The sequence below is a fragment of the Humulus lupulus genome, chromosome 6 (assembly GCF_963169125.1).
Source record: "Humulus lupulus chromosome 6, drHumLupu1.1, whole genome shotgun sequence".
NCBI lineage: Eukaryota > Viridiplantae > Streptophyta > Magnoliopsida > Rosales > Cannabaceae > Humulus > Humulus lupulus.
In genome coordinates, this window is record NC_084798.1 from 182,712,894 (window position 1) to 182,730,037 (window position 17,144).

Here is a 17,144-nt window from a genome sequence, read left to right on the forward strand (position 1 = left end):
CCCTGGTGTCGACGCCTGCACCGTGGACACATAGGAAAACTCCTCCAATTATCCCTGCCACTCTAACGACCTGTAGTAGCACCCTGCACTCTCCTATCAGAACTAGGAGGAGTAAATGAATCTGGAGCTCTTCTTTTCTGCTCACTGGGGCCACTGCCCCGACTGGACCCAACAAAAGGAGGCACTGTCCTCCTAGCGTCACGCCTAACAGCGCTGTCCTTCCATATTTGATCCTCAGCCCTCTCAGCAGTAAGGGCCTTATCCACCGCTTGACCATAAGTGGTAGTCGCTGGATCCAAGGTGATATTAACATCGCGGGCAATCATAACATTCAACCCCCGCACAAACCTATCCCTCCTGGCCGCATCTGTCGGCACTAGATCTGGAGCAAACTTCGCCAATCTATCAAACTTGATTGCATACTCTGTTACTGTCGATCGATTCTGAGTCAGGTTGATAAACTCATCAACCTTCGCAGCTCGCACTGCCACACCGTAATATTTCTCGTTAAAAACACTTTTAAACTCCTCTCATGTCATAACCGCAACATTCCTCCGCTGACTCACCACATCCCACAAGATGCGAGCATCAGCCCTGAGCATATAGCTTGCACAATCAACCCTGTCATGTCCTTTGACCCTCATGAAATCCAAGATCACAGAAATCAGGTTCATCCACTGCTCCGCCAGCAATGGGTCTGAACCACCCTCAAAGGTAGGAGGTTGCTGCTTCCTGAAACTTTCATACAAAGGTTCCAACCTATTCTCCAGAGTAGACTGAACAGGCACTGGCACTGCAGCCTGCTGCATTGGCAGCCCAGTAACCTGAGGCGGGGCCTGCTGCCTCATCTGTCGCAGCTCTTCCTCTTTTCTCTACAGTCTGGCCTCCATTTCAGCCAATATTTGTTGCCAGTTCTGTGGGGTAGGTGGAGGGTCCTGACCCTGATTGTCATCCTCGGCCCTACTGCCGCGGAGTCTAGCTGATTGATGAGGCATCTCAACAAATATGCCTACAACCAACGACGCCGCTCATTAGGCAAGATAACAACATCCAAAACCACCTCCCAGGCACATCAGTAATCCACACAAAACAGCTCATATAGCACATACCACACAGCGGGCCATGCCCTAGCATCATGCATATGTTAACTAATTCATCATGCTCTATACAAAATAAATAGGTATACAGGGCATTTAAACACATATCCAGACATACCAACCTATCTTACCAACCAACCCTGAGTTAAGCCTGTCACTGACTGCGTGTGTACATGTTCGGTCAATCTCCAGAACCAATAACCTTGGCTCGCTCTGATACCAAGTTGTAACGCCCTACTTCCTTAGAGCCGTTACCAAGTGTGTTTAAAATCGTGCTTTCAACTCGCTAATCGAGGTTTTTATTCAAAACGTGTAGCTAAGCCATAATCAAAAAGAAAACGTTAGAGAAAGTAGTTTCTCATAGCTAATCATAAAAGTTTACACTTGGGATCCCAGACCATAGTTTAGAAAATATTTACAATACAAAACTGATTAGAGTCAACTAAACGACAAAATCTAAGTTCATTTACAGCCTCTCCCAAAATCCCCTAGCTGTGACAGCCAGGCTGGCTGGACATGTACACGCCGCCTCACGCTAGCTGTGCTCATGGTTGGTTGATCTTCTCTTTACCCTTACCTGCACCACAGAGCATCTGTGAGCCGAAGCCCAGCAAGAAAACCCATAGCAGATAACATATGCAATAAACGAATCAAACATATAAACAGGCCACCAACGGCTAAACACATACGGCCTAGCTGACCCAGGTGTTTACCAAGCCCTGGGTTCGCGGACCACGCCGTAAGGATATCCCAAGTATCCTGTTAGGGACTCGCCCTGGAAACTCGCACCCCACGTGCTCAAGGCCGCCCTCGGCCTCTTGCCGTTCTCGGCCTTGCACTCATCGTGCTTGACGTCGTTCCCGGCCCCACGCCGTTCCCGGTCTACACCGTTCTCGGCTCTTGCCGATCACACATATAATATCAAACACTATATAGCAACAAGCACAGAATTCAAGCATAAACAGATAAAGAGCCATGCTCTACAATTCTAGCATATAGGACTCGGCCCTGCATATCATTTCCATTCAACACATTAGGCTCAGCCCTGCACACAAGCTCTATGGAAACAGGGGTTTTCTTACCTGAGTTCCGAGCTTCCTGAGCACCGATGCCCCGAGCACAGTCCGCTAACGTGAACCTCGCCGAAATCCTAGTCACAACACATAACAATATCCGACCATCAAATTCTAACCCATCAAATAATCTCAAACCATAACCCTAACTTCCGAGACCTTGAATTCTATCAATCTGAATGATAAAGTCCATCCCGAGCCTTACCCTTTAAGTTCCCAAGTAAAAAATATCATTAAAATCCTCACTAACACTAAGGGCCACAGCCCCACCCTCTAGAGCCGCGGCTAGCCTCAAAACAGAGGCTAGCTCTCCACTGACCCCTACGCGGGCCGCGGCGCGCTTGAGTTTTCTCAGCCTCCCATGGCTGCGCGCGCATGCGGGCCGCGGCACACCCCTCCTAGGGCTGCGGTGCTACACAGCGAACCCAGGTTTTCCCATCAGTTTTTCATCCTTTCTTCAAGCCAATTCCCACCGAAGCTAAGCCAATAATCCCAGATAATAATACCTTCATTTCAGCTCAATATTAACACCAAAACTCAATAGAATTCTACTCCAAAATACAACTAGAACACCCAAAAACAGCCTAAATTCTATCCACATGCAAAGCTTAAAACTTGGCAAAAACTTGAACATAACTTCCATGGAAAACTTACCTCTTGCTGAATTCAAACCCCTGATGTTGAACCTTAATCCACAAGCTTTAAGTTTCTGAGTTAACACAACTGAATCCCCTTGCTTATGCTAGCTTGCACCAAGAATTCCCTATGAGTTTCCTCTTGAGTTTTACCTTAGAAAGTGAGAAAGAGATAAGCTCAAGCTAACTTCAGTCCAAAGAAAAGTATGTTTCGGTTTCACCAGTTTCTAAACAATTCCTTTCTTTTATTGTTTTATATAACTTAAGTCTAAAGGTTACCTCAAGGCTCAGGGTGTCAAAACGTCCCCGAGGGAAAAAATGGTAAATTCCCCAAATATTCCCACCTAGGCATTCTATCCTCAAATATATCTCCAAATATTTATTTCCATGTCCTGATAATCCCATAACTCAACTAATACCCGAATTACCCCTCGACTCGCCCCGAGTCCGAATCTCAACCCCGTTGTGACTCTCTGGCTAACCGCTCCCCAGGACTGTCTCGGATCGTGCTGTACAGACATATCACACGTATACAACATATACTTCATTTATCACATTTATGCCCCCAATATCCAGACGGGGCCCACATGCACATTTAACTCAATTAAACAGGCATCGTAATCATATATACACAGAAATTCACATACAAGAAAATTAAATCACTTATTGCCCTCCAGGCACACTAATCAAGGCCCTAAGCCCAATTAGCAAATTCGGGTCGTTACATCAAGCCCTTCCCGCCGACCTCACATGCTTCCAACTGATTTCTCTCATAGATATGCAAACATACCCCGAAAATTGTAAGGCAATACATCAATATTTGCAAATTAAAAACTTTCTTGCTGATGTGAGTCATTATTTCATATAATCTTTGAAAATTGTAAAGTAATACATCAAGATTTGAAATTTTCTAGGATATAATCTTTGATATCTTGAAATGTCATAATGAATAATTGTATTCTCAATATTCAAAGGAGCTTCTAAATATAATGGTTTTCTTTTAATAAATTTTTCCTTCTGTAATTCCATCTATGTTTTTTTCTCTACTCTTGGACATAATTATGATTGCAGGGGAATTAGGAAATTCATAGAGGGTTTCAATCCTAAAAAAAGGTAACCTATTGCTTCCTTTTCTTTCCACTTGGAACTGGGTGCCTGGTTTTGAACTGTTCACAAGCTGCTCTAGAAATATATTAATTCATGCTTCTATGTTTTGCAATTGAAATTATTATAGAGGCAAAAATATAGCAATCATTCATTATTTACCACATGAAGAAACTTGCGCCAAATGGGATCCAAATATTATCTATCTATTTTATGCAGGGGCACAAGTTTGTCAATTTTCTTAAATACTCTAGTATGTATATACTTGGCACAATGAATTAGTTTTTGTATACTTTTAGTCTAGAAAGTTATTTAAATATAAAGCCTTCTTTTGCCTTTAATTTAATAACGTGGATTGCATTTTTGAAGTATTTGGATGGAGTACATGATATAACAAGGATGATGGTGCATTTTGGAAAACCATTAGCGCATGTAAAAGCATACTATACTATTGTAAGTATAATTTCTTTGTCATTCTATTATGTAGGTTCTCAATGGTCATATAGCAAATAGGTGCTAACTAGGATTATTTGCTTGCCATTTATCATTCAGAAGATAGCTTTACTTCAGTTGATTCATGAAATATTTGATATTTCTCAATTATGATTTTCTTATTAATTAGTACCCTATTTAATTAGTTTCAGACCACGTGCTTGGAATGTGTCACTACAAGTTTCCATGACTGTAACAGATGGTTTGTGCTCACTAGCATTATTTTATCTTAATTTGATATTTTGGGTCATTTTCAATTTTAGTGTTGATTGTGTGAAATGTATATAGGCATGACAATTGTGGAGTGAGAGCAAGGGAGTAGAAATGTATAGAGGCATGGAAATTGTGTGAAATGGGCTGGTCTCTAGGAAATGAGCATTGATTGTATAAGAAGAAATCTGTTGACCATTATAATTTATAATTTATAATAATGTTGTAGTGAACTAAGATGAGTGCTTGATGACAAGAATGCAAGAAATGTCACTGGATTACCATTTCATAGCTGAGCAAGAAATGGGTTCCTCCACTTATGCCTTTTTTGGATTCAATGGCCAGCTTAACCAAAAACTCTTTATTTTATTTATTTATATATTTTAGAAATATTATGTTTTCAAAAACAAAAAAAATAATACTTTATTTACAAGACAATAAATGTCGCTATTTATGTTATCAGATAATAAAAAAATCAGAGTTTAAACTAGTGGAATTAGATTGAAAGATTTGTGAAGAGTTACTTTCTTGATTATGATGTTATGAGTTACACATTGTATATTTTTTCAGTAGTGGCTTGCTACAAACTAATCAGGTAGCAATAATAAAAATTACACTATAATAGATAAAGTGAAATGGGTTTAGTATTTAATGATCGAGCTTGGTTGGTGTATATAGTATTGGTAGTTGCAATTCAATTCTATGAGTTAACTTCTTTCTTTGGACCCAAAATAGATTAGTGCTTATGTTCATTTGTCCCAAAGTATTGCAACTTTTTTATACTACTTGTTAAGAAAAGAAAAACAAATTAAACTAAAATGTTTATCTTTGCCACTTAGCCATTTATAGTGACTTTGTTCTCAAGGAATTTTACAAAAAATTATATTTTCAGTTGTAATATATGCATACAAAAAATCAATGATTGTTGTCTCTATTCTCATTTAGATGATGAAATTTTGGGACTTTAATTAAGGCTTTGATTATCTATATTTGGGTATGTATCTACTTTTAAGTTCCATTCTTATGAAAATATTTCTATTGACAGATGCACTTTTATTGCAACTATACCGGGAACAGAATGAATTAATGTCATCATAGAAGTTGCTAAAGAACGATTTGGTGATTCTCAAAGAAAATAAGCAGCAGGTTCTACGAGTTTGGTGAAGAGTAAGTGAAGAACATTGATAATTATGTAACTCTTTTTTTTTTACTTATTGCTAGCAAGCACAAATAATGCAATATTAATGATAGAGTCAGACCTGTACTGCAAATTAGCTTGTTGTAACTTGTTGTAGCTGGTTGCATTTCTTTTTAGGGACTTTTTTTTAAGTTTGTGGTCAAAATACTTTGTTTTTTTATGTAGAATAATAAGTTTTGCATGTCTATAAATATGTTGCAAGCTTAAATTCAAATGTAATATAATTTTTGTATTTCATTTGTGTTTGGTTTGATTTATGGGTTATAATATATTGAATTTTTTTGAGTTTATCTATCTATTGATTTTGTTTGGAGGACTTTGTTTTATGTTTGTAGTCAAAATACTTTGTTTTTTTTTTTTATGTATAATAATAAGTTTCACGTTTTTAGAAATATGTTGTAAACATAAATTCAAATGTAATATAATTTGTGTATTTCATTTGTGTTTGGTTTGATTTATGGGTTAGAATATATTGAATTTTGTTGATTTTATCTATCTATTGATTTTGTTTGGAGGACTTTGTTTTAAGTTTATAGTCAAAATACTTTGTTTTTTTATGTATAATAATAAGTTTCACGTTTTTAGAAATATGTTGTAAAGTTAAATTCAAATGTAATATAATTTGCGTATTTCATTTGTCTTTGGTTTGATTTATGGGTTAGAATATATTGAATTTTGTTGATTTTGTCTATCTACTGATTTTGTTTAGATTATGGGGTTCAAAAGAGTGAAATAAGTTTTTTTCTTCAATTTTTTTTATATGAGACGACGGTTTAATAAATATTGTTGTCTCATGTATTGCATGGGACAATGCTTGTGTAGGAACTATTGTCGCATGTATTGTAGGAGATGACGCTTGTATAGGAACTGTCGTCTCACATATTGCATGGACAACGCTTGAATAGGAACTGTTGTCACATGCATAGCAAGGTACAATGCTTGCACAGGGACAGTTGTCGTATCCATAGCATGGTACAACGTTTTTATTTGAACCGTCGTTTTATGTCTTACATGACATGACATTGCATGAGACGACAGTATCAGAACCGACGTAAGGGAATCCATACAACGGTTTAAAACTGTCATACCATGTCAATTTTGTAGTAGAATAATGTTAATTCTACCTATTACACTACAAGAAATCTGATCTTTACCTACCAATATTTTACCTACCAATATATATTGGTAGGGAAAGTAATGTTTTGCCTACCAATATTTATTGGTAGATAATATTAGTAGGTAAATGTTAGTCCATTATATTATATTTCAGAACATAGTTTTACCTACCAATAATATCAGTAGGTAATGATCTTTACCTACGTATATTATGGAGGGAAATTTTTTAACCATTCCCGCTCAATTTTCCCCCCGCTTTTTATTTTCATTATATTATTTTATTATTATAAATGCTTATTTTGAAGCTTATGTGGAGTAAATAATTTGATTTTTTCAATTAAATAATAGTGATATGTTTGTCTACATGATCAAAATATATCATATGTGGACTATATATGTCATGTCATTGTCTGACATGGCAATATTATTATAATTTTCTATTGACATTTTTACAATTTATATGATGATGTGTTATTATCCTATCAAACAAAAATTAATTTTTTTAAAACAAAAACTTAATACTGAAAACCTAAATCTATTACTTAAAAATTAAAATTAAAGACAATTTCTACCCTAAAACTTTAACCTAATCTTATAATCTCTCTCTCTAGTTCTATCAGCCGCACCCCTCTCCTACCCTCTCCATCGTTGTCTTCTCTCAGCCCCCCTTCTTCTCTCTCGTCTTTGGCCTTGCCTCCCCCGGATCCACTCAACTCTCCCCTTCTTCTCTCTCGGCAACGGTGGCCTTCCTTCCGACGGCGCCGACAACAGAGTGGTGGTGGTGCGTGGCGTTGTTGGTGGTGCAACGGGGCTTGCCAACCCTCAACAACAATTGAGAGATTGGCAGAGGCGTCTCTGCCAAGAATGCCGCAACATGGAACGCCAGATTAAAGGTTTCATTTCTTTGTTAGATTACTGTGTGTGTTTTTTAAATATATTCTGCCACTACTAATTTTGCAAAGGATATTTCATCTTGCAGCTAGAGCTTCTTAAATTGTGGTTCTCCCATATGCGGGAGGTGAAGCCTGGTATATATGTTACGTATAATGGTGATTTTTTTTACTGGCCTTTCCTGGAAAAAAGATCAGCCCATCATGGATTCAAACTTAGTGATGTATGTAACTTCTGAGCTTTTACTTAAAAACCACATCTTGAGTTTAGAGTTTTAAATTGTTCTATATTTAGTCAATTCGAGTTATAATGTTATTTATCCTTTTGGTGTGGACAGTTAATATTCTACATATTCATCTTACTTTATGAAATCCTGCTCATATTTATGAACACAAAAATACTCCAGATGGTACTAGAGTTAGCCGCTGCTTTATATTTGCTTATGGATTGGTTTCTAGTTTCCAGCATATCTATGTTTAAATATTTTTGTTTTGTTTGGTATTTTTATCAGGAGGTTGGATTTCAATGTGACTATAATCAAGGAGAATGTCGTGCTAAATTTTCTTGCCATCTTGATTGCTTTGCTTGGGTCAAGCGTGATAGTTATCTCCCTCAGGGAAGCCAGGGCCTTAAGGTTTAAGATTTAATCAAACTTGCTTATTTGCTTATCGTTCTACTATTTCTGTTTTATAAGACATTAAACAGTATCTTCCATATGGTTATGTGTTTTATGTTTTGTTCTCTTGTGGTTGCGTCTGCATCTTTTGCTTTTCAGCTGTGTTTGTTTGGTGTGGAATATGTTTACCTAGATTTTGAGCCTTTGGTATTTATTTTGGAAAGAAATCTCTCCACATCCCATTAAAGTGCAAGTTTCTGCGAGATTAGTTGCTGAAGAAAAGGTTTTTAACACTTAGTGGTGTGTTGCAAAGGATGGGGCCTAGTTTTTGTAACCTTCTTGGTTTATGAAAGCTGGAAGTGGAGAAGAAAAGAGATCAAAGCACTTCTGTTTTTTTTTTCATTCAAACTTTTTAAACAAAATAAAACTAGGGCCAAATATAGATAGTCTCAGCAGAAAATAAATCAGTCTTACAAACTAGGAACAAAATTAGAGAAAAAATTTGAATTTAAAAAACTAAGTCTGAGATATACTATCTAAAGCTACAGATAAATTTGACAGCCTTAGAATCCTAAGGCTGCTCTCTCTGGAATCTCTCAGGTGATATCATATTATTTGTGTTTCCTTTTAGTTAGAATTCAATTTGTTTTTGTACATTATATGAGAAACATTTCTAATGTCTATGAAACTTGTTACAGATGATGACCTCATATTATGTTTCTGATGCTCTGTTTCAACTTATTACTTGTATATGACCTATGTTCATCCGTTCATTTTCTCTCTTGCGACTATTATCCCGATGTCACCAGATGAGGTCCTGCGCAAGGGTAGTGGGACCCTCTGTGAAATGCTTCTAATGGTCCAGGTGTGTTTTTCCACTCATGCTCAACACTAGGTCTTTGTGCTTCCTTGTGTGGTGCATTCTTTCATATGTTTTTACTTCAAAGCATGTACTCAATCAAGGCAACTTTGCTTTTATTCCAGGCATACAAGGCAAATGTTATTTGCCCTAACAAACACCAATCTGAATCAGAGAAGTTTCATAATAACCGTCTTCTTGAAAGCGAGACATATATAGGTGGTCATGTGGAATGCCTTGAAGGTGGAGTTTTTAGATCTGATCTTTTAACTAGTTTTAAGCTTGATCCATCTGGATATCAGGTATGTCATCTCGGTCACAATTAATTGTTCTGGTGTTGTAATTGGTCATTATTATTTCTAGAATTTTGATTATCATGGTTTGACATGAATTGACAAGGACATAGTGAATGCTACCTTGGTCCAGTTTGTTTTTAATTGAGTGTTTCATCATCTATTTTTAATAGTATATGTAATTTGACACAAAAACATTGCAAACTTTGATTTCCAGCAACTGATTGACAACCTTGATCGTGATCTGTAATATGCTATAAGAGTTGAGGGTAAGATGGACTTGGATTCCGTATCTAATTATGATGAAGTGAGGAGTTCTATCTTTGAAAAGGTATTGCCTCTTTCATTTGCCTTTGATAATGTTCTGATTTGTTCCTGAGATCGTTAATTTTTTTGTTGGTAAGAGACATATTCTTTATTCATTGGAAACAGGTAATACAGAAAGAGTTTAAAGTTTTCTTATAAAGTAGACATGGATAAAACATTAGAAAACTCCTTTAATTCTTCATGTTTGCTTACTTATATATATAAAAAACGATTTTTTGCTTTAATTTTAAATGTATGTTTTATACTTTTTCTATTTTCAGGCTGAGCTTTTCGACAAGTTTCTCAATGGCTCAACCTTAGTGGAATGCTATTCAGCTGTTGCTTCTGTTGCCAACCGCTGGCTTGATCTTCTTGATGTATGTCTTCCAATAGACTTTGCTTCTTATGCTATTCTGCTGTCTTCTGTGATCTTTGCAGATAATTTTTTCTTTATTCCTTTTCCCACAGAATCAAGGAAAGGATATTGCGGACAGTGAGTTGCTCGAGTATATATCTGAATCAAGTACCATGAGTAAGTCTCTAGCAGACTACCAAAGTCATCATCGACATTCACAATAAGTTCAGTCAGAGAAAAGGAGGCTCTCATGCAATGATCCCAAAGTGAAGAATACGAAGAATGTCAAGAAAAATGACATTATTGAGTTTTCAATGTATAGATATTTTTTTTATGAAATGTGCTTCTTAATAAGCAATGAATATTGTATAATATATGTTTGTTTATTTTTTTATTAAAGTTAAATAATTTATTTGATTAATAATGTTAAATATTTTTCAAATTAATTACTTTCATTTATTATTTATATTAAATAAAATTTATATATAATTAAAATTACTTACATAGAAATATTATATTTACTCACAAATAAATAAGTGTAGGTAAAAATAAGTATACTACAACATGTCACGTGGACCAATCATTTAGTGCCACATAACCGATAAAAAAGGGATAAGTAACACAATCATTTGAATTTCTTGTAGCACGTGGATAAATTATTGTCTGACACGTGGAGCAACCACAAGATGCCAAGTGGCGGTTTTGATGTATGCCATGTAGGATGCCATGTCATCAGACACATAAACTATGGAAACCATGTCAGCAGACATGTAGGATGCCACATCATCAAACACGTCATCTGCTGACTCATCAATTGATTTATAACTTAGTGGGGTCCACTGATTCTTTTACCTACCAGTATTAATAAGTGTAGGTAAAGACTATTTCCCCACTAACATTTACCTACCAATCTCTACCAATTCAATATTGGTAGGTAAACCATATTACCCACCATTAGACTAGTTTTACCTACACTTACAATTGGTAGGTAAAGACCCAATTTTCTTGTAGTGTTAACCCTTCATGGTTACAAAGTAAAAGTCATGTGTTTGAACAATAGACAAATATTTGAACGTAAAATTGCATTTGCATGTGACATGCATACGTGGGAGCGTTCTTAAAATTTAACGTTTTAAAAAGATAATTCCTACATGCTTATTTCTTGTCTCTTCAAGTACAAACAAATACAACAATATTCAAGGAAACACAAGAAGAACATATTTGTATCGTATAACTGATAGCATATCATACCATAGCCATATCATATTTATTTCATAATCATATCATATCATATCATATCATCTTCATAATCATAATCATACATCATAATCACACATCATAATTATACTTTTTGTGATCATGGCACCACTATTGTCAATGTCACACCATGAGGTAACCAACAAAAGCATAAAACTGGAAAGATCACTACAAAAAAATAGACATTGAATGGCTATATGGGGGAGACATAGTAGACATTTAATGTCTCCCCCTAAGGCAAACATTGTTGAAGGAGCCATCTTAAGTGGCCCTACGATGTGTCCCATGGGGAGACTTTGTAGACATTCAGCGTTAATCTTCTTCTTCGCATATTGAGTTTGTTTCAATCTATGTTTATTGCATGAAATATGATTGGCCATCTATTTTCATGATTTGTTTGAGTTTGAATCAAAATTATGAAAGGTGAGTTTTAAACAAGCTTTGATTAAATTAACACAAACTTAATCTAAAACGAAAGTATCAAGATTATTTGTGTAGCATCTAGGTTGTGTATTCATTGCCTCCTAATTGTTAAATTTATCATAGAAATATAAAAAATTCACACTTTGGTTGAGTTTTATAATTCCTAATCCGATTATAAAAAACATTTGTCCAACTTTCTAATTTAATAGGAAGAAGAATTGTTTTTTATTGCATTAGTGATTAGCGAGAGTTGATGAAATTAAACTCCCTAATTGTTTTATCTCTTGAAATTTATTCTTGTTTATTCTGTTACTAGTTTGCCTTATTTTAAATAGCATTATTTTCATTATCAAAGTACAAATCCAATTTTCGTTAGCCAATTAAAACTAAGAATTAATTGTTTGGTAATTGATAATTAAGTCCTTGTGGGACAATACTTGGTCTTACCAAGAAATTTATTAAAAATTGTGATTGTTATACTTGCATAGCATAAAATTTCGCAGCAAGTTTTATACTATGCAATTTGTTAAGCTATCTTAATACTAGTAACCAAAGTAGTATTAGGTTCAATAGGTAATAATAAGTCAATCAAGTGAATAGCAGTAATACTCAAATTTTGTCCCATCTGAGATATGAGTGCTAGTGTGTTACCAAAATGAGGGTTAAAACTGAAAGGTTTTTTTAATAGAACTCGGCCTTGAAAAGACAAGTATCTTAGGGTAACAAAATAATGTAAGAGTTCTACTTATATAGACTTAGGGGTGGTGCCGCCCCTCATGAGAATTGTGAGTCATTCTCAAGAAAAGTCTATGAATGGAATGTGCACATGGACATTAACGGTGCAAAAGCAAGACATTGAGGTCTCAAGTGAACATAGTAAATGTGTGTGTATTATCACCAGTTTGTTATCAAGGAATAATGGTTCAATGTTTCGGCAACAAAAATTTCAACAAACTTTGTGATAATTAAACTAAGGTAAAATTCAAGTCGAAAGATATTTTATTTTATGCATCAATGCAAATGTTTCTATAGAGAGTGATTATTTAATCAAGTGGTGGAATATTATATTTTAATATAATGTTTGATTGATTAAATAAGTGTTACAAAATGTGATTATTTAATCTAAGTGGGGGAATATTATATTATTTTAAATAATATAATGTTAGATTAAATAATGTGATAAAATGTGATTTGTCACACAAATGTAATTTGTCACAGCTTGTAACATATTATTGAGAGTCACAAAATTGGACACATGTGTGTGCCCAAATGTGACATATTTTGGAGTTACAAAAATCAGTTACAAATTTATAACTCCCAAATATTACCCAATAATGTATAGATTGTATGTTACACATTTGAGATTATAAAATATGGTTGTTGGAAACATGTTTTTGACTCTCATTGGGTGTATGGAGGTTACAAAAGCATGTGGGAAAGGGCTTGGAACGTTTTGGAAAAACTAAAAATTTGGATGCTGAAAATTGCCTATGGTCGCGACCATTAATTATCACTGGTCGCGATCAGTGAGGTTGACAACCAAAACCACCACTACTACAAAATGTACCTTATAGGTCATTATATTAGGACACACATTTAAATGTGAACCCTTAAAAATGTCTGTGGACTTATTAGAACACTCATTGAGAGTTCTTAAAAAATACATTTTAGGACATGTAATAAGTATCCTAATTACTTATATGAGTCCTAAAAAATCTAAATAAATTTGAGTGAGTAGAGACTTTTAAGGACAACCTTTGAGTGTCCTAAAAAAACATATTAAGGACGCTCAAGTTTGCCCTAAAATCTGTCAATTAAATTAGTCCCCATTCACTTGTTCATTTCGGTAAAGTAATTTGGAGGAAAAAAAAGCGGTAAAGTAAAATTTAGCGGCAATCTAAAATTTTGTAAGCTTAGAGCACTCCCAATGAGTGCTCTACTCCATCCTTTAAAATATCTCATCAAAACACACCTTTTTTTTATTATTATTTTACCTCTAAATTTTACATTATACCATACATCAGCTTCTCTATATCATTTAAATATTATATCTTTAAACATATTTTATTACTTAAAGTAAAATAAAATAATTGAAAAATAAAAAAGAAATAATAAATATATACTAAATGGAGAGAGAAAGCTTATAAAGAAAAATAATAATATTAAAATATTATATAAATGATATGTAAATGTTATGTAAATGTAGATATGGAATAATAAATATATGTATAAAGGAGCTGATGGAAGATGTTTTTATGAGTTTTAGATAAATATTATAGAGAAAGTGTATTACAAAATATATCACCAAAACATACATTTTTATAATTTACCTCAAACTTTTACATTATACCATACATCTGCTTTTCTATTTTTTTCTCTACATCATTTATATATTATATATATATTTTAAATATTTTATTCATTTTAAGAAATAAAATAATTAAATATAATAGTATCATATATATATATATACAAAAGTTTATAAAAAAAGTAATAAAATATTTATAGCTTGATGAATAGTATTTCACTACATATAGAGAATTATTATTCATGTATGTAAAAAAATATAACTTTACATTACCCATTGGAAGACTACTTAACTATTTTTCCTCTATATTATAAAGAATAACACATTTTTCCTCTATATTATAAAGAATAACACATTTTAGCTCATCCATTGGGAGTGCTCTTAGCAGACTTAAATTATACTTTCCCAAGCCATTTTTCCCTTCTCTCTCTTGTTTTCTTTTCTCACTTCATTCTCCATTAGATCTTTGACTCTAATCCATCCAGTTCATGCTTCACTCTCCATTTTTTTGGGAAGATCCATGATAGAATAAAATGAAGAACTCTCTTACAAAATCTCACAGGTATGTATGTATATATAGGTTTAAATTTGGGCAAAATATTTTCATGTTTTATTTGCTCTTCTTCTAGTTCTGAAGCTTCCTCTGTCTACTACTATTTTGTTTTCTCTTGGGTATTATGGCTCAATATTTCATAAATTCAACCTGTAGTAATCTTTCTCAATGTTATTATTATCTTTTTCTTTTTCTTCATTTTTTCCACGATTTTTTTATTTTTGAACCTCTACTTTTGAGATATATGGATAATAAGAATGGTGGAGTTAGAGTTTTCAGTTTTGATTTTGGAGATTTATTGTATTGATATCAATTTGGTGTTTTGTTTGGCAACTTTGAATTACTTTTGTAAAGACCTAGAAATGGAAATTTTTAATGTGGCTAGTGAGTTTGATTTACAATTTTTTTTTTTGAAGTTCTCTTTATTTGATTGAGATATTCTTATGTTTTCCTTGTGTAGCTTTCAATGAGCTTAACTGTCAAAGGTTGGTGTATTGAAGGAGGATGAGGATGACCTGCGGCGCTGATACTATATAAGGATATAGGGTTTTGAAAGAATATAAGGTACAAATGACCTTTTGTACATTCATTCTCTGAATTTAATATTCAATATGGTAGAGTATCTATATACAAGATGTACATCAAGAGTGATTAAAAGGAACAACAACTACATATGGCAATAGAAAAGCAAAATGAAAAATAAATACAATATGTGTAAGAATGCAAGCAAACGTGCATAGCATTATTAGGCACGGTGATTAAGCACTCAGTATATTACAATTTGAAACTAATTCATTTTGCCATTATTGCTCTGTTATTATTACTTTTTTTGGTGTAGTACTGCATTTAGTTAGCTTAATGTTGAGCTCATATTTTTTTGAGTGGTTGCACCAGCATCACCTTTATTAGGAGCCAAAATCACATAGTGATCATTTTATTTTATATCATAACTTGCAGCAACTCCTATTTTGATTTCTAATTTTTGTTGCATATAAACATATTCATATTAATATATATGTGTTCTAAACTAGACATTGCTCATTGTTGGTGTTACAAGGTGTTTAATACTCCTAATATTTTCTTGTTACTAGAGCACTCTAACTTATGAAATGGTCTATGTTCAGAGAAATCTTTGAACATTTTACTCTTTTTTCTTACAGCCCTTGTTTTTATCTTGCAACTAAGATGGAATCTGCCATATTTTTATTGATGTTCGCTAAGCATGTATATTGGAAAGCAAGTTGTCTTGGATGCAAAGTTGGATTATCCAGCAACTTGTAATTCCATGGTAATCCATTACACATGAATTTCTTCTTTTTTTTTTTTGCTTGAAGAGCTAGCCCGTATTTGGAAAACATTTCTCCAATATTTGATTATGTTTTTTTGTGGGAATGCAAAGCAATGAAAGTCTTTGCATTAATGTTTTTAGTAGTTGTTTTTCAACATCATTTGTGTTATTTTTCTGTTTCCATGTTTAAGATTTGGTCATTCATATAATAGAGCATTATTATATACCAAGAAATAAATTATTTGTGGTGAATATTGGCTTTGTGATTCTGCAGGCCTGCTTGATATTGCTCTATTTTTTTTATAGGGGTTTTGCATTTGGGTATTTGATAAATCAATACTTTATTGCATTTTTTTTCAAAATATTTTTGTGTCATAGTTTTAGTTGGTAGTTATATTTTATATTCGTTTCATTAATTTATTTTTGTTTATTAGGGGTAGCTAGCACAAACACCAAAGTGTATACAGTTGCATGTATTTGTATATAAATGGAACTTGTTCTTTTTTTTTCCTATTATAAATAGTCTTTTGTATATGTTATTTCTATGTTTGGAGGGATTTAGTTGCTTAAAATACATGTATTAATTTTGACATGGGTATATGAACACATCGAACAAAACTAATTGATAAAATAAGGTTAGCCTAAACGTGGTATATATTAATAATACATTTTCTACAATGAAGTAGTTCAATGAAACAAAGTAGCATAAACATGTCATTAATTATATGTTTTCTATAAGTATAGATTTGTTAGCATTTACAAAGGAATGGGAGATATTATTGTTTCATTCATGAGAGTGCAATTTAAGAATGGTTCTTGTTCTTGGTTCTTGGGTCTTGTTTTGATTGGTTCATTAGTTTGTACTAGAATTTAGATTTGTTTGTCATATGATGCAATGGTAAGACAACAAGGATTTTAGAGATTATTTGTTGTCTTCTGTTTCACTCTTTACTCATCTTTATTAGGTATGATATTGATCTAATCTTATGCAGGGCTGCAAAGAGTTCTATTATTGGTAAAGGTATAACAAAAAAATGTCATGATGCTGCCACAATTGATTATTCCAATGT

The 17,144-nt window shown here is 33.7% G+C and overlaps 1 protein-coding gene and 1 long non-coding RNA gene across 3 annotated transcripts; both read left to right on the top strand.

The window, feature by feature from the left end:
• The first annotated feature begins 3,532 nt into the window (after positions 1 to 3,532).
• LOC133784340 (uncharacterized) lies at positions 3,533 to 4,361 on the top strand. Its single transcript, XR_009871289.1, has 2 exons — positions 3,533 to 3,605; positions 4,279 to 4,361. It is a non-coding gene; the product is annotated as an uncharacterized LOC133784340 (long non-coding RNA).
• Positions 4,362 to 9,154: 4,793 nt separating this feature from the next.
• On the top strand, positions 9,155 to 10,662 carry LOC133784341 (DNA polymerase epsilon catalytic subunit A-like). 2 transcript variants are annotated; one of them, XM_062223722.1, is made up of 5 exons: positions 9,155 to 9,297; positions 9,417 to 9,593; positions 9,802 to 9,915; positions 10,172 to 10,267; positions 10,359 to 10,662. In XM_062223722.1, the coding sequence occupies exons 3-5, from the start codon at positions 9,859 to 9,861 to the stop codon at positions 10,467 to 10,469; spliced, it is 264 nt and encodes an 87-aa protein (XP_062079706.1). In that variant the 5' UTR covers positions 9,155 to 9,297; positions 9,417 to 9,593; positions 9,802 to 9,858; the 3' UTR covers positions 10,470 to 10,662. The 2 variants fall into 2 exon arrangements, 1 of the variants encoding a protein (XP_062079706.1); XR_009871290.1 differs by having other exon boundaries at positions 10,172 to 10,662.
• The last annotated feature ends 6,482 nt before the right edge of the window (positions 10,663 to 17,144 follow it).

Coding starts and splice junctions, on each gene's coding strand:
- LOC133784341 (XM_062223722.1), top strand. CDS start 9,859: ATGGACTTGGATTCCGTATCTAATTATGATGAAGTGAGGAGTTCTATC. Junction 9,916..10,171: donor GGAGTTCTATCTTTGAAAAG/GTATTGCCTCTT, acceptor TTCTATTTTCAG/GCTGAGCTTTTCGACAAGTT. Junction 10,268..10,358: donor GCTGGCTTGATCTTCTTGAT/GTATGTCTTCCA, acceptor CTTTTCCCACAG/AATCAAGGAAAGGATATTGC.